The following is a 23,655-nucleotide window of genomic DNA, read 5'->3' as shown; positions in this document are numbered from 1 at the left end:
ATGGGATGGAGTCAGAGGAAACCACTGAGAGAAAAGAACAACAAGCTGCAGACAACACTGGGAAAGTTGGTAGGGCCAGTAACTGCACACAGGGAAGATACCTGTACAGCTCCGGGGCCGGGAATACGTGTAGAAAAGTACAGAGACCGAGATTAAGGAGAGGAGCGAAGCGGAGAGGAAGAAGCACAGCTACGGGGGAGAGACCACACAAAAGTGACGAGTAATGGTGCCATAAAAATGGATAGAGAGAGGTGGACCTCCGGAGTATCTACCTTTGGTGATATCTAGACACAATAATTGTCGACTCTTGTGTTCTGCTGATGACGGATCGTAATGTCTGTATGAGGAAAGCTTAGACGTTTTGTGGATTGCGTTACATCATTATCATTAAACTGAGTTGCGTGTTACTGTACAAAGTTACATTCTGGAAAGATTCAGGGATTCCTACATAGGCTGTATAGCAGTCTCGGTGGTCAAATGGTCATACAAATATAATGCTGAAACATTTTAAAGGTAATTTGATTTGCCGATTTTGTGGATGCAACAGCTGTCATGTTGGCAACGGGGTGTCAGACTTTGCACTGAGAATAGATCCATAATGCAGAAATGCATTTTGAACAAATGTTTTAGCAAGAGTAAACAAATATTTGTGGAGTAGGATTTCCTTGGTGTTCATATTTTTTTCTAAACATCCATGGATATATTCCTAGAAACCAAGCACCTTTTTGTCTTTGTGGCACAAGTCTTCTTTTTTTCTTTTTGGTCGAATGATCAGAGTGCAAAGTACTGATCTGGCATGCAAGGAGTGTAGATTCAGAACTTTTCCATCTGCTAATGTTTTAGCTCTGTTCTTCACGTCTAGGCTTTAATGTGTATTAAAATGCCGTATATGACTGTAAAACATCTGAGTCTTCCAGTATATAGTATAATGTATATAATTTGGGAACTCTGGACACTGACTTCAGAGGATGGAAAAACGTGCATCTCACAATGAAAGTCACAATGACCAGTTATTCATTAATAGAAAAAAAGGTTTAAGCTAAATATAATCTCTACTATTAGTATCACATAGCTCTGGAAATTAAGGTAAGTAAGTAAGCTACAGCTGTTATTTCAGTGTTCCAGAAACTTATTCAATGAACATTTACTGTTGGTACAGTAAATTAATATCCAGTCAGTGTTGGTATTGCGCTTAGCAGTTGCCCTCATTTAGAGAACTGGGATTGTGAACAGAAAGCTTCCTTTTAGCATTTGTTGAGCCAGTTTGTCTTTTGCTTTTTACAGTAATTCTACTTCACCATCCAGTGAGTATCAATTAATTAAACAGCTTGTGCTTTTAACACTGCACTTGTGGTCTCAGTAACAGATTATTGTACAACACTGGCTGCCAGCCAGACCGGACACTCCTCAAGCTGTCAACTATTTCTTCAACATTTTGTACAGTAGCTAAACATTTAAACAAGTGGTTTGTTGAACCCTCCTGCAAGTATTACATTTGCGGTTGCTATGTTAACTTTAAAATGCAAAAAGTTTTGTATACACCTTTGTATACGCTATCAGTCTGTTGTTGAATGTTTTTCTTTATTCTTTACCTTTAATTTTCAACTTGGCTTGTTTTAGATTCTTGTGGACTTTTCACCTCTCATCCTAAGTGCTTCATCAGTTCATTCAGACTTTTTATAGTATCAGAATTATAAACTGTGGAACGATTTAAGTACTTCATCTTCATGGTCACTTGTGGGTTGTTCGACATCATTAGGACCACCTGAGACAAGGTATGAATGGCTGAAACAGTCTGTGATGTGAACTATATTGTAAATTGGTGATAATTGATGCCTTAGGCTCTGTTGAGAAGGGGGGTCATCCTAATGACTTGAAGGGCCTGCCTGAAACCTTGTTTGTACCACCTGTCTTCTCTATCTAAAATGAGAATATCGCTGTTTTCAAATGAGAGATCTTTATTTTTTAGGTATTACTGTACTGCTGAATCTTGCTCACCTTTGAACATGTTTACAATGTTGTTCAGTCTCTTCAATGTACAAATCTTTACATTGTTAAATGCATTGGACCTCATGTACAACATTGCTTTGTTTGTGTCTAGATGTTTTGTCCTTGGGGTGGACAGGTTCTCTCTTTGCCTGTTGCTGGGTTTGTAAAATATGGGGATGCTGTGTTTATTGAAGATCTTCCTGAGCTATACAGATACTCCCACAACATGGTGTTAACAACTTAATTACTCCACAGAGTTGATAAACGCTTTGGTTCAGCCAGTCAGAACTGATAAAGCCTTTAAGATAAGTGAAATGTCTTCAATAATTAAATGCATGTCCAGTTGGCACTGAATAGCACCTTTGACTGTATCTAATGTTTTTTTCACTGCCCTTCATCTCCATCCTTTAGCACAGTGTTGTCAGGCTTGTTTGAGTCATAGACCTATGATAACATTTTTCCAATTGTGCTTTCTCTGCTGGTGGACTTTTTAGCTGTTTCCACCAGAGACATGACAGGGGATAAATGAGTTTCTCCGTTGCACATCACATTTCCTGTGATCAGTAGTGACCTTTTTTCTGGCTTTGTTTGTTCTTTCTTTCTATTGCCTATTTTGTTGTTTCTTGATAGTGAAGACCAGGAGGTGAAGTAGAGGGGATGAATGTGTTTCCAACAGGAAACACCAGAGTGGACCAAACAAGACAAGACCGTCGTGTGATGATATTTTAACCCATCCAAGAAGCTGAAGTCCAGTCCCATAAAATAACCTTTTTTTTTTTTTTTTAACCTTTCAGCTTTGCGTTGCATTTGGAGCATTGTGCCCCCTGTCCTGCTCCAGGGCCCCTAACGAGCCCTATATTTGGAGGGCTCACAGGGAGCTCGCTTCTGATTGGACAGCAAGCTGTGTCCTTGCGGTTGGCTCAGCTGAAAGCCTTTCTAGCACTGACGCAGATGAACAATGCTTTCACTGTTGGCAGCCGAGCAGTGACCTTGACAGCCAACTCCAACACACCTGCTTCCTACATACCTGTAACCCCACCTTCCCCTACTGCTGCTGCCATCAGTCTACTTAACCTTCTCAAGATTGTGAACAACATGTCTCATCCCTTGTATAACCCCTATGCCTCTGGGAACCAAAGTTCCACCCAGGGGCAGTATGGTCGCTCCAGCATACAGCCAGAGAGGGACCCTCGGAGAACTTCTCTTGCGTCCAGCTTCAGCACTTCTGGAGCTTCTTCATCTACCAACCCTGGTGGAAAAATCCCATCCCTGATGTCTCAGTCAGTGACCTACAGGCCTGAAAAAAGTAGGGTCGTCATGGATGAGGACATGGAGAGGTCTATAGACTTGCATATTAGCAGAGCAAGAGAGGAAGTGAGGCTTCTTGGCAAACAGACTCACCAGCCTGTAAGCCAGGGTACTCAGTTTGGTAACACTCAAAGAGATGAGTTTCTCTCCTCAGGCACAGGGATGACCACATATCCACCGTCCTCAACCACTGGCACTCTAGGACATAGACACTCTGACACTGAAAGTGGCAGTAGCTCCATGGACTGGTTGACAAGCTACAAAAGACCAACCGCTGAAGATTCCTCTAAATTTTATTCATCATCTGCTTCATCGATCTATGCAAGCAATAGTGACGGTAGGTTTTCGTCTTCCACTGAAAGAGAACATAACATGCAGTCCATTCCGGGCTTAGGCGATAGTGACTATTCAAACAAGCCTTTGGCTACTGAGTCCAGTCGGCCCAAGTATACTTCAGAATCAGCTGCCAACATCCTACTGCACTTCGGACTTGAAAAAGAGGACTTAGAGCATCTCATCTCTTACCCTGAAGACCAGATCACCCCTGCCAATCTGCCTTTTATCCTGCGCCAAATCCGCATTCAGAAGGCCAAGAGAGCTACAACTGAAGTTCAGTCAAAACCCTACTCTGACTCCCAAACCAGCCGAACCGTGAGTGGTGCGGATAGTTTGAGTAGTTCTGCAGTGGCAGGGATGCGACAGGAAATGCCCTCAGATGTTCTCCAGCCAAGTAAAGTGATCGACTATGGACATACTGGCAAATATACTGGAGGGGTTGGTGATGAGATTGGAAGGACTAGTGGTAGTAGACCTAACAGTAGTGGGAGTGGAAACACATTGCTGACGGATGCTTACAGTAGCAGCCACAGTCGAGAACAACTGAAAAATAAACCAACTGAAGTGAGGAGCAGTGCCTTGGGTTCCTCACATACTAGTTCTATACATACTACATACAGAATAGAGACAGGCAAGAGAGAACTGAGCTCTGTGGCTCCCCCAATCAATGATCCTACTAAACGTCTGCAGAACCAACAAATCAAGAAATCTTGTCAAACAATCCACAGCTCCTTCTCTCTACCAAAGAAAGACACTGACCTAAGAGTTCACAAGTCTGAAGCCTCCAAAACCCTTCCTTTAAAAGTGTCGGATGCAGATTGCCAGTCAGCATCAAAACCACCATCATCTTGCACTCTGTTCCGCGATGTACACCCCAGCCGACCTGGTCTTGTGGTCATTGGCAGTAGTGATGCTAGTGGCACCAAGGATCATAATAAGACTAAAGGACAAGGTCCAGTGCCGGCTAAGCAGGTGAAAACGCAGCAGCAACAGCAGGCACAGATTCAGCCAGTAGCACAGATGGGGAATGTGTTGTGGCCTCCAGTTTATTCAGCTGTGAAACCAATGCCAGTTCCTCCTGCCTCTCTCAACCCCACCATCCCAGTTGCCTCACACGCCATGGCACGCTCAGTATTTGTATCAGGTGCTCCGTGTCCTATTGTTATTCCTACGGCTCCCCCTCAGCCAATCCCATCCTTTTTCATTCGTACACCGATGCCGACACCGACGCCAACACCAACACCAACACTGCTTTCCAACAGGCAGCCTCCGGCAAAGGTGGCTGTCTCCAGGGGTCTGCCGACACCAGTGATGATGCATGACTACGCAGCGGCCTCACCAAGAGTCTTTCCACATACCTGTTCTCTGTGTAACAAAGAATGTGCTCATATGAAGGTGAGTGGAAGACTGCACTCTCACTGGATTGTTTATTTCAATGTTTAAACATGTTCTTTTTCATTGTAAAGTTCTAATTTAAATTGTTTTTTGATGTTGTTGTTGTTTTTTTTGTTTTAAAGGAAAAGAATGACACATTCAACAATATCAGCTTTATATATACATTTTTTTAATGGATCTGTAGTTTCTATGAGGTTAAGCCACTTACTGCGTTTTTCCACCGCACAGTGCCGACTTACCCCGTTGCTGCTTGCCTTTAGTAACGGGTGGCTTTCCCCCTCAGTGTAACTAGTTGTCATACTAATGCTGCATGAAACTGCTGTGACATTTCCGACACACACAGAAACAATACCAGATATTGCAGAGCTTGTTTCTCAGTATGTCGCTTTTTGTCACAATAAGGGGAGACATTTCCTTTTGTTTCAGTTCTAAGGCTACAAAATGAAATAATCCTGAAAAGAAATCATCAGAGTTTGTCAAAGTTCACATGTCAAGACAAGAGTGGTTACGTTAGTAACACCTCTTTGACCACCTTTTTGTATTGCCTCATCTGTTATCAGCCTTGAACTTTGACTGAGGTGGTACCAAAAGAAGTACCAGAAACCAAAGTAATATGTACTAAAGTATAGTACCAGGTATTCTCCATAACCTTTGCCTGATGTTAACTTAAAAATGAAAGTAGTTGCAAGTTTCACAGCAGCCACTTGGTGGAAAAACATTTATTTTTTTAGCACTAAATATGGTCCTCGGGGGCCACTATCCTGCTAGTTTTCCTACTCTCTCTGCCCTACCCAGTGCTCATTACCTGGGTCAGGTGTGTTCAGCCAGTCAGAAGCTGGAAGTGCAGGGCTGGTTGCAAAATAAGCTGGACAGTGGCCCTCGAGGACCAGTATTGGACACCCCTGTACTAGAATGTGTCAAGGCTTCCCTTTACAGGTTACATTGTTTGATTTGCATGTGACTGACATTAAACCCTATTGTCTAGTTTAGCTACTTTGAGATCAAAGTGTAAAGTTTATTGCCAGATTGAAAGCGACTGTTCACTTGCATCATTTGATATAAAATGTGCCAGCAACTTCTGGAATGGTTATTGACAGTTAAAGCAAGGACTTTAAAGGCGTAATGGGAAGAAATACCTAACTATGCTTCGCTGCTTTGCAATACTGGTTATGATGAATTTTTTTTTGTATTATAAGTAATTTGTATCCCTAAAAGGTATTACCATTATTACTACAAATGCATATAGGAACCTCTGTACTTTATGAATCATACAATCAGCTGAGATTTTTTTTTCTTTCTTTGAATGATCTATCTTCTTCCTTTTTGGACCCCCCCACCTTGATTTTACAATTTGCTTGCTCGACAATGACATACCTGCACCATTTTCATCCTCCTGCTGGACTGTGTGGTTTTTGTCCTGATCCATACAACCTCTGCCGAGATGACCTAAACCAAACTTCGGGAAACCTTCGTTCCTGTGTCTTCAGCACAGAAGACTGACAAGCCACGCATCCTTGGACCCAAGAAGAAGACATTTTTATTTTGGTTTTTACTATCATTGTGACTCATTTTTATTTTTTATTATAAAGACTTCAAACACCATTTACATGCAACTTTTTATTTATTCTCTGATGTGTTGAGTAATGTCATTCCTCATCTGGACTCAATGTTGTTCCTATTTTTATTTTTTGCTCTTGGCAGAAGATGTAAAGAGTTTTGCCTTTGGGGACTTGATGTTTAAATATTAATATGTATCGACAAACACCGTCTCTCCCATATAAAAGAAGGAACATTATTATAGATACTATTGGACTGCAGCAAGGGACAAGCTTTGAAGAAATTAAATGAAAAATCTAAATGAAAAAGTCTTTGTCAAGGCAGTTGAGACGGTAAAGGTGACAGTAGTTGTGATGACAACAATGTCAATTCTAAATGTTTGTTGTTCTGACTACTAGGACTGGATCTCCCACCAGAACACCAGCCTTCACCTCGAGAGCTGCAAACTCCTCCGAGCACAGTCAGTTATTCTTCCCTTTATTATAGTTTTGTAACTGCATTTACATGCACTTAAGTAACCAAGTTCGTCTTTTTTTCCCAGAAAGCTGGTATATAAACATGAAAATTTTGTCATCAGTGTAGTGGCGTAGAGAAAGCTTTCTTTTCTCCTGCAGACAGGGAAAAGTCAGGAAGCAGTATGTTTTGCCACTATACCCTTAAAATCTGACATGCTTCCAAAATACGTTTTTAATAGATGTATATCAGTTGTTTTCTTCCACAGATACCCAGTGTGGGATGGTGAGATAGTACTCGCACCTAGGTAAGACGTCAGACTAGTGGCATCTATCCTAGCTTGAAACTAGTGCCTTGTTGAATTTTTCCTTCGTTTTTTTTTTTTTTTTTAAATAATCATTCCCATAATTTTATTCCCTGATGTTTATATTTGCCTTTCTTCACTGCTCTCTTCAGTGCAGTCAGTGCTGCAGGGAAAGATGCCAAGCCCTCACCCTCAACCTCTGCCCAGACCTCCCACAAGACTCGTCACAAGAAGACCAGACATGGAAGTCGGTCTCGCTCTCGCACCCACTCCCGTTCCCGCTCACCCAGCCCTCGACGGCTCCGTAGTATGGAGGGTAGAAGAGAGAAACGGAGCCGATCACAATCACCACACAGCTCCAGATATACTCGCAGGTCTGTCAGACATTAACACAATTAAACACCAGATTGTGAAATGACCCTTTTTTTTTCTTTGCTGCACAGCATTAAAAGATCTGTAAAGCAGAAGGTTCAACCATGATGTTCAGATTGATCACTAGATTATCTGACCTTTTTAAAAATTATTTTATCCACATTTCAGGTCTCGTACCCGCTCACCACAGTACGACCATCCTACCTCCTCTCGGCATCGGTCACGTTCAAGGAGCCATGATAGACGATCCTCGCCAAGAAGGAGAGATGAGAAAAGGTACTCGCCAAGGAGAAGTGAAGAGAGAAGGCCATCTCCAAGAAGCCGTGACCGACGATCACCACCAAGGAGAAGTGACACCAGACGATCACCTCTAAAAAGAAGCCATGACAGACGATCATCCTCAGAGAGATCATCCCCTCCACAGAAATCCAAATCCAAAAGTGCAGAGAGACTGGCAAAGAAACTGTTGGAAAAAACAGGTTTGATAGAGTACAAACATTCTGAGACCTGAGACATACAAATGCTAAGAAAGAAATAAAGGTTGCATGCTCAGCTTTTTCAATATCTTTCTTGACACTGTCTATACTTTGTTTTTCAGATGTCCAGTCTTTATCAAAACAGTCTGACCTAGAGGCTGTGGTTAAAACTCTGGCACCCGCCTTGCTGGCTGAACTAGCCAAGATGAAGTCTTCTGCTTCCGCTTCGTCCAAAGAAGCAAAACGCTCCCGGCCTTCTCTCTCTGCTGGGGGCAAGAGTTCCTCCTCTGCTGCCTCTTCGTCATCCCCCATCTCAACAGCTACAAAGAGTGTGTCATCCACTAAAGCAAAGCCCAGCGTGCAGAAGGCAGAGGCTAGTGCTTCCACAAAGACTAAGGTTAGTGTATTTGTTTGTGTTTATTTTCCAGGAAAATGTGGCCACAGTAACATTTACCTGGTATACTGATTTGGTCATGACGTGAACAGAAAAATATAAAGATAAAAATCAGTATGAATACCCATGAATTTTATATTTAGATCATTCTATAAATCAGATCAATATACATTAAAAAAATATATAATATAACAGATTTTGATGGGCTTACACTTACGCAATGCCTGAAAGTAGTTATTGATAATGACATGAAGGTCAGACTGGTCAGAGATGCATTTTTCTTCTTCAGTTTGGATTTTTCAGTGTTAGTGTGTTAGTCTGTTGGTTTGATCTGAGTTTGTTTTTTCCTTCCCTCTCTCTCTTCATCCAGTTAGTTAAACCTTCACCTCCAACCATGGTGAAGCTAGGGGGGATTCGCACATCTCTCTCTCACAATGAAGTGGTTGCTGCTGTGGAGCAGTTTGGAAAAACTAAATCAGTGGTACTGTTTCGGTCCAAAACGGAGGTATGTACATTATCAGTCATGAGTTTCATGTCATACTCAAAATACTCAATGGTTTGTCCAGAACGTTTGAAACTTTGAGCTTTAGATATGTAATCACATAAAGCAAGAACTCCTTTCATTGTGGTTAAAGAAAATGTCCTTGGAAAAACCTAATAAATGTACAACTTTTTCTAAGTGAAAGTAGCATTTATTGGTGAGCTTAATGTGTGAATATAGAGTGCACGTGGTCCTGATGGGTGTAATTATCCAAAGTTATGTGTGTTTGATCTGCATTTACACTCTTACTAGGCAATTGTGTGTTTCGAGAAAGAGGAAGATGCCAAGAAGCTGAAGAGTGTAAGCATGTTTGACATGAAAGGAATGCCAGTCTCTGTTGTGAAAGAAAAGGTATTAAAACGTGTGCTTTTCTCTGGGAAATGTAGATATGTATTAACATTTGTCTCATTGTCTCAATATATAATCATTTCTTATATTTTTTTTATTTGTTTACAGGCTAATGTTTCTCAGGACCAAAAGAAATCTCCTCAGAAGTAAGTAGTGCGGCGCAGTGGTTTTTTCTTGTTTTGTCAGTGTATTCATTGAAATATTCAGTTACATCCTTGCCCTGATTGGTATTGATGCTAAATACATTAAATCCAATTCGTCTCCAGTTTTTCAGATAGGATCCTTGCATACAACATACACAGCATACAGTTCATGTATTCAATATACTTTCATTCATAGGAATCCTGCCTCCAAATCTCAAGCCACTAAATCTACAACCACCTCCACTAAACAGAAAAATGAAAATGTTTATCCTAAAAAGTCTTCAGTTTTATCCTCTGGTGCCAAAAAAACAACTGGCAAACTCACCAAGGAGAGAACTGTTGCTAAAGGAGCAGCAAATGCCAACAAAGCAAAAGCGCTGGTTTCTAAAGCAAGAACTCTCTCAGCTGAGCAGAAATACAAGGTCGATAAATCGGCAAACGTCAAACAAGCAAAACACTCAAAACTTGGCACCAAAGAAAAGGTCTCGTCGTCCAAAACGCCCTCAAGAACTTCAGCTGACAAATTGACTTCAGAAGGAGCTAGGACAAAAGAAAAGAAGGCAGCAACGGCGAAAGAAGCAACTGCGAAAGAAATAAAAGTGCCAACCAAATCTTCAGAAAATCAGTCTGACAGAGAATCTTCAAATCCAAAAGAATCGGAAATTAAGTCTAAAGAATCCGTGGTAGTACTCAAGTCCACAACCAAGGTTGTTGAAACAGGAAATGAAACAATTTCTAAGATGATCCAGCAAGTGGAAATTGCCGAGTCTGATGTTGATGCAAAAGAGGCCAAGGAAGCTGAACCAATGGAGCTTGGAGAAACGACCAAAGAAGTGGAAGAACCAATGGACGTTGAAACTTCTTCCAAGGACAAAGTGGACGCCTTGTCGCCCAAATGCAGTGAGAGTCAGTCATCAACCAGTACAACAGAGATAAGACCAGGTGTATCTCAGCCTAAGCCACCCACTGTTTCACCTTTGAGCACAGAAGTCTCTACTCCTGAACCTACAGACACAGATACTCAAAGCCCACAGACTGCCATCAAACCCCCTGAAACCTTGGTCAAAGCATCACTGCAGGTCCAGCAGAGCACTCTGTCAGAGCAAGAGTCCACTGCACAAGGACCGAAAACAAAGACAAACGGTTCAGAAACATCCGCAGGAGGCTCGGCTGAAGCTGCTTTGGAGGCAGAACACACTGTTAGAGAGTTAGAGACAAAAATGGAGCAAAAAGGTATGTGGACGACAGTTTAATCGATGTGTGGCTTGTGGTTTAAGGAATGAGTATGGAAAACATCTAAATTTGTGTTGTTTCGACCTTCACTGCTGTACATACCTATCTTGGCTATTGGTTAATTAGTAAAGACATAAAACGGGTTCACGGATAAACAGTTTAATAAAACCTCATGAATTCTTTTGAATCATTCACATGATTTTAAACACGCTTATTCTTTGCTTATCCATTGTGGTCTTGTCATTAAATCCATATTTCATTGTAGTTCCTATTAAATCCAACCTTATTTGATCCGATTTTAAATTAAGTGGAAAGTTTGGTTGTGATTCATTAAATAATGTTTGTGGAATTTGTTGATCTGTATTTATTTCTGTTAATTATGTTCTTTTGAAGATCATGACATTGTCAGGAAGACGGAGAGTGATGAAGCTTCAACCACCAATGTCTCCACAGCTGTAAGCAAAGTTTCAGCTGTGTCAACTGAACCAGCTGCATCTGTGAAATCGGAACCAATTGCGGCAGTGAACGAGCAACAACCAACAGCAACTGCAGGTTCTCCAGCTGCACCAGTGAGCGAGCAACAACCAGCAGCAACCAATGATTCTCCAGCTGCATCCATGAGCGAGCAACAACCAGCAGCAACCACAGATTCTCCAGCTGCATCAGTGAGCGAGCAACAACCAGCAGCAACCAATGATTCTCCAGCTGCATCCATGAGCGAGCAACAACCAGCAGCAACCACAGATTCTCCAGCTGCATCAGTGAGCGAGCAACAACCAGCAGCAGCCAGAATGTCTTCAGCTGCTGACACCTCTGTGACTATTGGGGAGATGATAGAAAAGCACCTGCGGCCAGAAAACATCAGTAAGAAATTAAAAAAAGAACAAGTATCTAGATCAGCTGCATAAAAATCACATAAGTATATCTACATGGGATTATAACTTAGAATATTTATGTATTTTGTTTTTCTATTTCTATTTTGCAGTGTGCCTCAAGATAAAGACCTGCCTCTCCAAACAAGTAAGTATTCTCTATTCTTGTAGTAGTTACTGCCATAGTATAACTATAAAATGCAAAAGTCAAGTGAATTTAACTAGAAGCGTAAAAATGGCAAGTTTTGTCTTGGTTAGCCTTAATCTGAAATGCACTCACTGGTGCAGAAGTGTGCACAGTCATAGGTGAGCTGGGAAAGTGTAATAATAAATTGGGAGAAAGTAAAAACCTTCCTGGATGAGGAACAACTGAGGCCAAGCACATGGTTTCACACTAGTGGACAAAGCTGACTATACAAGACTTTGTATGATTACTACTGGGTAGATAGCAAAGAATCTTCAGCTTTAAGTCACCTTGTCACATTTTGATGTTGATGTTAGCAGGGTTTATGATTACTTTTGTTGCTGCCACATATTTACATATACACCCTGACAGACGCACACATCCACCTTAAAGGTATGTACTGTATGTTGTTTATCACTGAATGCTTTAATGTTTTGACATATCACGTTTGTGTAACCATTGATGCCTAATTGTACAGAAATATTATGTAAAGAACTCGAATCAATTTCCTCCTAGAAGATTTTGAAGCCTTTATTTTTAGCAAACTTGTTATTTGCATAGTCAAGAAAAATGAATCAGACATTTGCTTTGCAAAGGGGAGCTTTTGTCTCTGATCTTAAGCTCTCAAAGCAGCCAGCATACTTGTGTGGGGCTTTAGGCGAGGTCCAAAAAGAGGCAACAACAACAACATTTTTCTCCATGAGCAAAGTTTGATATCTATTGGCTGAATATCCGAAGTCTTAACCCCCTACTACTGCACTGGCCAGTGAATGCCCAGTGTTTGTTCACCACAAACAGACACACAGACATAACAAAATTAGATCCCATGAAACATTTTATGTCTTAGAAAACAATGTGAAGTGCACTTTTTCTAACAATGTCCTTTATTTTTTTAGTTTCTTTCCCGTGGCCATAAGCTGTTGCTCATAACCAAATTGCCGGAGTATTACAATGGCTGCTACACAGAGGATGACCTCGTCAAAGTGCTCACCCCATTTGGATTTCAATACAAGGATGAAAACATATATGTGATTCCACAGACACGCATGGTAGGTACCGTCGGAAATTCTATTTAGCTTTTTCTCCACAAGTTATGTAAAGAAAAGAAAAATAAGCGAATTGCCTCTGCACTCCATCGTGTAGTGGATTAGTGTTACATACTTATATGGTCACTGGCACATTGTAACTTGACAGTGGCATAACCTTTGTCATTTAACAGAGATGATCTCCTATAATTAATATGTTTGGTGTCTTGTTTTCCTTTCAGGCCTTTGTCCTGATGCCAACACTAGAAAACATTACAAAACCCTGCAATACCAGATCTTTGACTCTCAAAGGCTCTAAACTTGTGCTGCGGGTTGTGTCCGGAGGCATCACAATGACACCAGTAAGAATATGTGCTGCTTTATTTGTACTGACGGATTTAAATGCATAGAGTTTCTCTAACATCATAACAATAATAATCTGTTAAAGTGAACATTTGCTTTGCCATATGTAATTTCTGTGATGTGGTTCTGACGTAATATAAAATTAATAATATTATTCTTTAAAGAATAAAATGTGTTTTTGGTCTAACTCCTCCTTGCTCTGTTGCTTTTGTTTCAGCTTGGGTTTTACAAATCAATTATGAACCGGATGAAGTCTGTAAGTAACACACTCGGACATGTCCTCATAATTATTTAATTGACCAAACTGTTTTTAATGGACTTGATGGTTTTAATATTAATGTACCTTTCTTGATACAGCCGGTGGTTGACGATGCAGCGAGAATAATCTACATCAAGAACATTTCAACCAGTGAGGCCAAAGACCTCAGGGAAGCTTTGAAAAAAATGGATTTTGTCAAAAACTACTTGCCTCTCCTCAACAAGGTATAAACACTCAAACACTAATGTTGCAAATGAACATTTGAACTGAATTTCTGTTGACCTTATTTATTCTCTGCTTGTGTTCTAGGTGTTCATTGAATTCGAGTCCACTCTTGATGCTGATCGGCTTGGAGTTTGGTACAGCCTCCTTAAACAGGCCCCAGGCCACCATGTCTGCAGGCTTGCAGTACCACACAGCCGCTCTAGATCACTGCGTAAGATTTAGATTAAGGAAATGTACCCAAAAGATGTTTAGGACAAATAACAAATTTCATATATAAAATTGTAGAAGTAGTGAGAATGATGGCATTGTACCTATTAGATATTTAATCCTTTTAATTAAAAGAAAGACTAGAGTGTTTCTTCCTCTTGGTTACGTTCTCATCAATCTCACCAATCAAACGGCCACCATTAAAAATGTTAGAATAATTTATTAATATCAAATGATAAAATTACAGCATTCATTTAAAAAAAGAACATGAAAACAAAACACGACTAGTTGCAGATTGAGACTTCTTTTTCTTTTCTTTTTTTTTTTTGCAGCACCAAGACTTGCTGCAAACGCTGTGCCAGACAGCAAGGATGTTGTTGCTGGGGCAACTGTCCCGACCACAAAGTTTGGCGTTCCCAAGGGCAGCATTTCACCATTTTGGGTCATGCTGACGTCTAGTCCCTTTTTGTTCCCTACACTGTCTCCATGGTTCATCATCCCAGGTAAGAGAGACTTAACCTAGAGGTTTAAACTCGTTTCAACTAAAATTCTACTATGTTTGTTTGTTGCTAAGTCACACTGTTTGTTTTGACTCTTTAGATTATTGGACAGTTAAAGGAATTGAAGACATCTCTGTAAGTTAATTAATGAATTATTAAACACTCAAATCAAGTGTGATTTAGAAGTTAGAGTAACATAACTATCCGGTTGTTTTTTTAATCAAACACTTGATGTTGAACATTGTGTTTTGCAGAAGATCAACCGTCAGGGTTCTGTGATCCCCACAATCATGTTGACCGGTTTGCCAGAAGGAAACTATAAGCACGAGGATGTTGCCAGGCTGGTTTGGCGTTATTTCCCCACACAGAATCTTCAGTCTCTGTACTACAACGTGATTGTCCTGACACTGCAAAGGAGGGTATGGAGCAAACTCATCATTGTTGTATTTACAGTTTTCTTAAGTTAATGTCGATTAAGTTGTTGTCCTCATTTTCCTGTTGTAACATGGTTTCCTTTCATCTGACTTCCAGGCCTTTGTGTATTTTAACGATTGGAGTATGTGCTGCAGTTTTGTCCGTGATCACATCAGTAATCCAGTATCCGTGAGAGGCTGCACACTCACCATTCATTTTGTCTTGGAGCACATGTGTCCAGAATCAAAGGAGGTATGGACACTGGGGAAAATGTTAACACATTGACTTTATTGTCCTCAAGGGGAAATTCTTATCCACAATACTGTACTTGTTTGACAAGAGTACAAATGGTGTTGGTATTAAAATAAATTTTTTACAGTACAGATATGTTTTTAAATGTGCTTTATGACAATCCGGGACTTGTAATCTTTTTTGCAGGAGGTCATGTACACAACTCTGATGAAATGGAGCAATGCTGTAAGTCATGAATCGCTTATTTAAATCTGTTAAGTGATATCGGCTGATAGTTTGGGCCTTGACATCAACTGTTGTTGTTTTTTAGCGCGTTCCAGATGTGGAGTCACTGGAGGACCGGTTGCTCAGCGTGGAGATATCTGAGACCACTGTGGACATAGTCAAGGTTGTCATGGACGTGGTGGCATCTATCTCAACGTTTGTCAGTTTCTTGCCACTCGCCAACAGGGTATGACCATAGAGACATCTGAAGTTTTCACTTTTAAGAAATGTAGATGTGCTGCATGTTACATATATGAATAGGACCGTTTTGTTATATACAGAAGTAGCAGCAAAAATGTGATAGTAATATATTTATGCAAAAAATTAATTGTAGATGTAATTGTCCCAAATAAAAAGCTGAGGTTGTCTGACTTTAATATAAAACAAGAAAAGCAGCAAATCCTCACATTTCAGAAGCTCAGACCAGCCTGGAACACAGTTTAGACAACATTCAAGTAAAGCTGTGCTACTCAAACTTCACACGCTTCTTATGGCATGTTGCTGTTTTTCCCCTAATTGCTGCAGTTGTCTTGTAGCTATTTAAATTCCCCCACTCTCTGACTTTTCACTGTCTGTATCCATGACTGTCCTCCTGCTCCAGTTATGCATCGAGATGGCCGACTCAAGTGGTGTAACGCAGGTGTTGGAGAAATACAGCACTTTCTCGCCTTCCTCTGTCATGGAAAGTGTTACTTGGTATGTTTGTCCTTACGTTAGGGGTAATAAATATGTAAATGATTAGGTAATTACTGACATTGATATATCTCAGTACAGGTTTTGGCTTAACCCTTTGTGTCCATGTATTATTTACTCTTATATCCCCATTACACCTAAACTGACCTAACTTCTTTTTCCTCTGCACAGGAGTAAAGTTGTACGTTTTGAGCCGTGAGTATTAAACTTTTCTAAAGCATCCTTGTCATATTTATAAGTGATTTATTGAGAAAATGCTCAGTTATGGCCATTAAGGCTTTATGGGAAGAGAGAGGGCTACAAATAAGCTGTTCAGTAAAATTTGGCAACTAACTTTTTCTGTCTTTGATCATAGTTTGAAGACCCTAAAACAGCGTCTTGAGGACTCCAGTGAGATCCCAATAAAACTTGAACCAGACGCCATCAGTGACGACAAATGTCAAACACAGCCGCCTCTTTCTGGATCTTCTGATAGTAGAGGTTCTGCTAAACAAGCAGCTACTGCTGCATCCACTGTTTCTGAAACAGTCACATCAGGATCAACTACCACTGCTGCAAGTGATGTAGCAATGAAGGAGGATGCAGAGAAACTGGGAACCAAGTGCACCATGGACTCGACCATTGTCTCTCAGGCAAATGAAAGTGTAAAGGGTGAGGAGGAGTCACCAACGACTCCAGTAGCAAATGCAGAAGAAACTGTAGCACTATTTCCAAAGATTGACAAGGACACATTTAACATCCTTGCAGCTGCAGTTCGCCAACACAGGCTAACCCGAGAAACCAGGACACAGAGCTCAGAGGAAGAGGTGACACTTAGTTTCATTTCAACATTTCACTAATAGCATATTTGTTCACGGCCTGAAGGCAGAGGCACACTCCAGATAAATGATTTATTACATGATTTTGAAAAGTTAGCTGTCATCACAGTTAAAGGTTAACTTGGTATTTAGAATTTTATATTGAAAAGACCGAAACCAACAATGATATGATGACAAATTAAAGAATGCAATCAATTTGATTATTTTATCATATTCCACACCACGCTGCTTAGTCTTCCCATCTGATGTCTGAACCCATGGGCTTAGACAAAGAAGGGAACTTGAACGTTGTTGAGAGACACTAAGCTTTTGGTGGAATATTTCCGTGCACTCTACCTGTGTCGTATAGTCATGGAAACTAAAGCTTTCGAAAAGATAATTGTTCTAATTGTAAACTGTCTTGTTTCTATTCATGTTTAACTTGTCCATGCTAACTGTCATTGTATTAAATGTTTTGTAGAGTAAACGCTCTCAGAGTCTGAAGAGTGAAGAGGCTCTACATGAAGGGGTAAGCATCTGTTTTGTTTTTTGCACAAACCTCCCATTTCTTATTTGTTGGTAACTAAACATTCAGCTCAATCGTTATACTGTGTGTCAGTCAGATTGATACCTATTTTGTTTTCTTCCCAGGGTCAAGATGATTTTACAAATGATGATGTTTCTTCACATGCCTACTTGTTTGATGATTTGGATTTCAATATGGAGGACTTTGTTACCGTTGATGAAGTCGGCGATGACATAGGAGACACAAGCCCTGGCCATCGTAGCTCCTCGTCCAGGAGGTCTTCTAGAGGGACGAGAGAAAGGCGAAGTTCAGATTATTCATCTCCTGCAAAACGTGTCTCAACAAGATCTTCGAAAGACTCTAAGAACTCAGCTTCCTCTTCATCTTCCTCTTCAGCCTCTTCATCTTCCTCATCCAGGTTGGCTAAAAGCTCCATGAAAAGCAGCCCCTCCTCCGAATCTACATCTGTGTTGAAAGACTTATCTGAGCACAAGTTTCCTACCAAATCCTCATCTTCATCCAGAGTCAGTAAGACCTCCGTCCCTTCTTCTCCACTATCTCCTGAAACCCCTTCCTCCCTTGCTCAGAAACAAAAGAGCAAGACAAAATCTCCAGGCAAAGCATCAGCAGAGGTTGTTGAGACTTCGGAAGAAACTGTGTTGCACAGAGAAAAAGCAAAAACCACAGAGAGCGCAGTGACAAAGTTTGACCAGAGAGTGTCAGCAAAGGGCAGTGCTGCAAAAAGTGTTGAGTCAGAGACAAAAATAGACTCATCATCAGAGATGCAGCCACCACCACATGAGACGGTACTGAAAAGCCAGTCCCAGAGTCTGCATAATGATGACGTACTCAAAGAGAACAAAACCAACACGGAGAGGAAGGAAGATGCTGACAAACATCCAAAGCAAGAGGAAGATGATGGGGAAAATTACCAGATCCTCGACTCACTTGATGAACAGACGGACGAAGGAGACCACTCCATCACCCATCTACCTGAATATGAGGATGGCCAAAGCTTGCAAGAGAAAAGCTTTCAGGTTTTGGACAGTGTTGAGGATGAAGGCAGAACCTGTCCAGAGGACAACAGTGAAATGGAAATGGATAATTCTTTCCAAGTGATAGACAGCATTAGTGAAGAACAAGAAGCTACAGATCTAGAGGAGCATCGTCTAGTCAAAGATGAAGCATCCACAGGGAAGAATCTGACTGAGGAAGATGTGAATCAAGATGCTGCAATTAAAGACACAGTCGCTAAAGATCAGGAAGCAAATAAGGAAGAGAATTTGCAAATATTAGATACAGATAGCAAGGAAGGGAATACGAGAGAACATACAGAAAGGGAAGTCAAAGACAGAATTCTTACAGAACAGTCCTCAAACGATGACCTCCAAAATGAAGACCAGCTTCTTGACAACACCACCATCAAAGAGCTAGACAGTGATGTTAATGAGCAAGAGACATTTGAGATACTGGATTCAATTGATGAGCAGACAGAGACAGAAGATAACAGCCCAAAACCTGAAGCTCCCAGTGACCAGATGTCTAAAGTATGTGTTAGGCCAGCAACAACTGAGACAGACTCGGAGACTGATGGTAAGGACAAAGGGCTCAAGAAAGATGAAGGGACCACCAGAAAAGACGACAAAGGGCCGTCAAAGAGGAGCAGCACCAGGACAGTTAAGAAATACGAGACACGAACCAAGGCGGGCACCACTGCAGGAGCTTCTAAAACAGGCAAAAACATCACCGAGGAGATGGTGTTTGAGATAGTAGATGCTGTTGAAGAGGAGCCACATGAAGAAGCTGAGGCCACACAGAGGTCTGTTAGGAGGAGGAGTGCACGAGGAAAGAGAGAGGAAAAAACGCCACTGAATATTACAGAAATGTCTGAAAAAGCAGCTGGGGACGAGGAGGCCACATACAAGATTTTAGACTCTGTGGACGATGAGACTGGCAATGATGAAGCAACAATTACCACAAGATCTACCAGAGGAAGAAGAGAGAAAACAGTTAACAAAGATGCACCGAACGAGAAAACCAGAAGAGAGGACACCCCAACTAGAAGGAGGCACACTCCAGCCAGAGATTCACGGGAGAAAACGCCAAAGCAAGAGGAGAAGACCTCCCCAACAAAGAAGTGTGACATTACAAGGGAGGTAAGTGAGAAGACAGCTATGCATGAAATGTTCCATTCTGTGGAAGATGAGGTTAAGGAGGTTCAGCCCGCCACTAAAGGAAGAGGAAGAAGGGGACGACCAAAGAAAAGCGCTGAGATAACTAAAGAAGACACTGTGACATTAAAACATGGTGACAGAGATGCTTCCGATAAAGTGGCTGATGAAGAGGAGGAGACGTATCAAGTTCTTGATTCTGTGGAGGATGAGGCGGCAGACGATAAGCCTCCAGCAGAGCAGTCTCAGAATGAGAGAAAGGAGAACACTTCTGAAAATGACGACCAGCGAACGGAGAGAGACGCTCCCACAACTGAGGAGGAGGAGGAAGAAGAGCCTGTGTATCAGATAGTAGATTCTCTGGAAGAGGATCAGGTTCAAGAAGAGTCGGTGGCCACAGAGGCAGGAGGAAGGAAAATGGCAAAAGAGGTGGAGGCACCGACTGAAATGCCAGCATGTGGTGTCACTGTTGTGGAAGCGTCTGGACAAGTCACCATCCAGGCAGAAAGTCCTGATCGCTTAGCTGACATACATGATGACCACTCCCTAAGTGATGCTGCAACCCCAGGACAGAATGCAACACAAAAATCACACAACCGATGCAACACAGCGGCCTCAGCGAACACTCTGGTGAATCTGGATGAAGTGAGTGAGGAGGAGGATGATTATCCAGACGACACAGCCGAGAAGGAAGAGCTGAGGAGAAGGCAGGCCGCCACTAAGGAGAAGCAACTGGCCAAGGATCGAGAGAAGGGGCCGGAGGAGAGGAAGACCCGGGGTAGAGACGAGAGGGAGCGAAGGAGCCGGAGCAGGAGCGGCACAGGAGGAGGAGGAGGTGGACGAGGCAGTGATGGGGGAGCGGCGAGGAGAACAAAGGACAAAGGGAGCGAGAGGGAGGAGAAGCTGGAGGTAGAAACCAAGGAGCTGCTGACTCTGGATGAAGTAGGCGCAGATGAGGGTGGAGAGGAAAGACTGGCCGAGGGTCAAGAGTGGGATGCAGACATCATGGAGGGAGAGCTGCAGGCGCTCGTCACTCTGGATGAGATTGTAGAAGAAGAGGAGGGAAACGCTGAGCACAGCACCCTTGAGGCCGACCCACCCTGCCAGGAGGAAGCCTCAGTGGAGTCTTTAAACCCAGAGGTGAGGTTAATTCAAACAAATGCACATCATAATGGAAGTGATTGCCGGACGCTGCAAAACACAAATTTAATGACACCCAGAATGTTGAGCAACTTACTACAAACACGCTGACGCTAACGCCGTCTTGTCTCTCTTTAGACTCTGGTGACTTTAGATGAAGCAGGTGAGGATGATGAAGAAGAGAAGGTGGATGAAGAGCACGCCGAGAAGACGTGTGCTAAACGGAAACACGACGACACGGGTGGGTTACTCCACTGATTCTGCATGATGTCCACATTTGAATTGTAATCCTCTCTGTTTATGCACCTGTTGAATCTACAGCTTTACAACATAAAGGAAGTAAATTATCAGGAGACTAGAAAAGCTTGAAATGTGAAACAGTTCTGTTCTGAATCACTTACTGTGAGACTGAACCTTGACTTTCTTTCTTGGGTTTTAGAGGAGAATATGAACTTTGTCACAGTGGATGAGGTGGGAGAGGTTGAAGAGGACGTGGAAAAGGAACCAGCAACCACCAGGACAAGAGGCCGCGCCAGGAAGAGAACCAGGCAGACCGCTGGTAACACTCAAACACACAATACAGTACATCGATAGCATTTATTCAGTCAGTTGTTGAATCTCTAGACTCGGCTTCACTGATTCCAATGAATTGTAAAATATCATTTAGCACTTTAACACAAGTTTATTGTCTTTCTTCAGTGAGAAAATCTCCCAGAGGTAGAAACAATAGTGCAAAAGATGAGGGAGAAGAAGAAAAGGAATCAGCTGCCACTGACGTCCCACCTTCCACTTCGCTCGATGCCTCCTCGTCACCGGACAAAGATCTGACGATGTTAAGCGACAGCCAGCCGGAGATCCAGGCACAGGTTGCAGCAGCGAGCCAAGCTGCCAACTCTGCTGAGCAGGAGCCACAGCGAGAGAACCCCGAGAACCCGAGCCAGCAGCAGTGTGCAGAGCGAGGAGAAGAAGAGAAGGGAGGATGGAGCAGAGAGGACGCCAAAGGTGCAGAGAGTTGACAAACTTTATTCATCGGTTTTAGCAATTCACTCGAGCAAAAATGAGTGTTTCTGGAAACTCTGGTACTTTTTTTTTTTTTGCTTCGTTGACTAATGATCATGTAACTGTTCCTTTATGTTCTTCTGTAGTTGTTAACAAGCGGAAGAAAGAGCTTGTTGGACCTGAAGCAAAGCGATCTCGTTCTCAGTCTCCTTGTGTTGCTGCAGACTTCAAACTTCCACCATTCAACCCCAGCAGCCCCCTCGGTGAGACACACACACACACACACACCGTATACTGTGTATACAAATATACATCCGATCTTTCTTAAGAACCGTTAGACTAAAATGTTTTGTTACGTTTTTACATACACTCATTTACATTGTGTGTGTGTGTTTTTCTTCAGGTCAAGAGTTTGTGGTGCCAAAGTCGGGTTATTACTGCAGCCTCTGCTCTGTTTTCTACCTGAAAGAGAGCACCGCCAAGGACATCCACTGCAGCAGCCAGAGGCACTACGACAACCTGCAGGTACAGACAAACACAAACTCAGAGCTACTAAATGCTTTTCCTGCAGCTGAAATAAATTACTGAGCAACAAAAGCTAGAAATGACAGGAAATGCTAAAGTAGCCATTGACCTGAAGACATCGAGGACAGTGAGTCAGGAATAATGTTGAATTAGCACATTCAGCTTGGTTTCTAGCTTCATTTATTTTTTACTGTTTTTCAGAAACATTACCAGAAGCGTCAACAGAAACCGTCAACGTCACCCCAAAACTCTCAAGGCTCCGTTTCTGATTGATCCTGACTACTCAGTATTTTACGTGGGTTGTCCCAGTGGGTTTCAAACTCTGCAGTTGTGGTACCTTTTCTACCTTTCGCTGCATTGGTTGGGTCCTGGAAAAACCTGGAACATCAGCATAGTTTCATAATTTTGTCAGTAACAGCTGCACATTAAGAGGTTCCAAAATTCATATTTCAAAGTACTACAGTAACTTTACTTGAGTCATTTTCCGATGTTTGGTTTTGTCACCCACCCAACACAAACTGACTGATGGCTTTAATTTACATATTAACAAAACATGACAGGAACTTTGGAAATAACAAAAATATAGAGAGACGGACAAAAATATTTTTAGTCCGAACTTCAATCACGATTAGACATTTTTGGAGAAAGCTGATGGGAGGTGTGGTCCTCCTAACAGTACTTAATTTATGTTGTGTTAAATAGTGAAATGCGAGTTCACCTACAGTAGTTACGCTAAGGTATAACGTTATTACATAATATGATAACAGCTATTTCTTATGAAATCTCTTTTTGAGGGATGAACTGTTGCACTGGGAGCCGGTTTTATAACTAGAGCGTACGGTGTAAGGTTGGACACGATGTAATGATGTGATGTAAGTGTTCTCCCACTTTCTGCGTGAGCAGATGGACTGTATCATTTTACTGCATAATTGTATGTACAGGGAGTCATTCCTATATGTAAATCACTAGCTAACGATGGCAAGTGTTGGTTTTATGGAAAAATGTTTGTATTCACAAGAGCGAAATATCAGTTTGAGTAGTAATTCAGTTTTTTTAACACATGGATCAGTAAATTACCAGAGTAACAGAAAAGTCTCTACTTCGAACCCTGACAGTTGTTCCAGTGACGTTCCTGTGAACAAGGGTCCACTATGTGGATTTATTTCTCTTGTACAGTTTGCTTTGTTCCATGTCTTTAAAATATTAAATAAAACCAGTGTCTCTCATGGTTACTACTTGTTGGTTATGACTAGTCAAAAATAGATTTGTATTAGTTTTCATGTTGTAAACCTATTGATAAAAAGTTTGTCATTAGTATGCAGCTAAATATTTTCCCTTTAATCTATTTAACAAGACTTACAGACATTAAAAAAAACAAAAGCCCACATTG

General features: G+C 41.6%; 1 protein-coding gene across 1 annotated transcript; it reads left to right on the top strand.

Moving 5' to 3' along the window:
• Window positions 1-23,497, top strand: LOC113157807. Its single transcript, XM_026353428.1, has 36 exons — window positions 1-69; window positions 1,684-1,775; window positions 2,784-5,028; window positions 6,984-7,045; window positions 7,307-7,345; window positions 7,495-7,716; window positions 7,883-8,193; window positions 8,313-8,587; window positions 8,955-9,089; window positions 9,378-9,476; window positions 9,582-9,619; window positions 9,813-10,849; window positions 11,243-11,713; window positions 11,835-11,869; window positions 12,802-12,954; window positions 13,173-13,292; window positions 13,511-13,549; window positions 13,651-13,776; window positions 13,862-13,988; window positions 14,317-14,487; window positions 14,585-14,619; window positions 14,739-14,903; window positions 15,016-15,150; window positions 15,337-15,375; window positions 15,461-15,601; window positions 16,016-16,110; window positions 16,279-16,302; window positions 16,463-16,913; window positions 17,386-17,433; window positions 17,556-20,741; window positions 20,880-20,982; window positions 21,181-21,300; window positions 21,441-21,743; window positions 21,887-22,003; window positions 22,144-22,265; window positions 22,467-23,497. Exons 1-36 carry the CDS (start codon window positions 1-3, stop codon window positions 22,536-22,538), a joined length of 11,022 nt encoding a protein of 3,673 aa, XP_026209213.1. The 3' UTR covers window positions 22,539-23,497.
• Window positions 23,498-23,655: the final 158 nt, after the last annotated feature.

This window comes from Anabas testudineus, chromosome 18 (genome assembly GCF_900324465.2).
Source record: "Anabas testudineus chromosome 18, fAnaTes1.2, whole genome shotgun sequence".
Classification (NCBI taxonomy): Eukaryota; Metazoa; Chordata; class Actinopteri; order Anabantiformes; family Anabantidae; genus Anabas; species Anabas testudineus.
The sequence above is the reverse complement of the archived record's forward strand: the minus strand, read 5'-3'. Positions and strand labels throughout refer to the sequence as shown.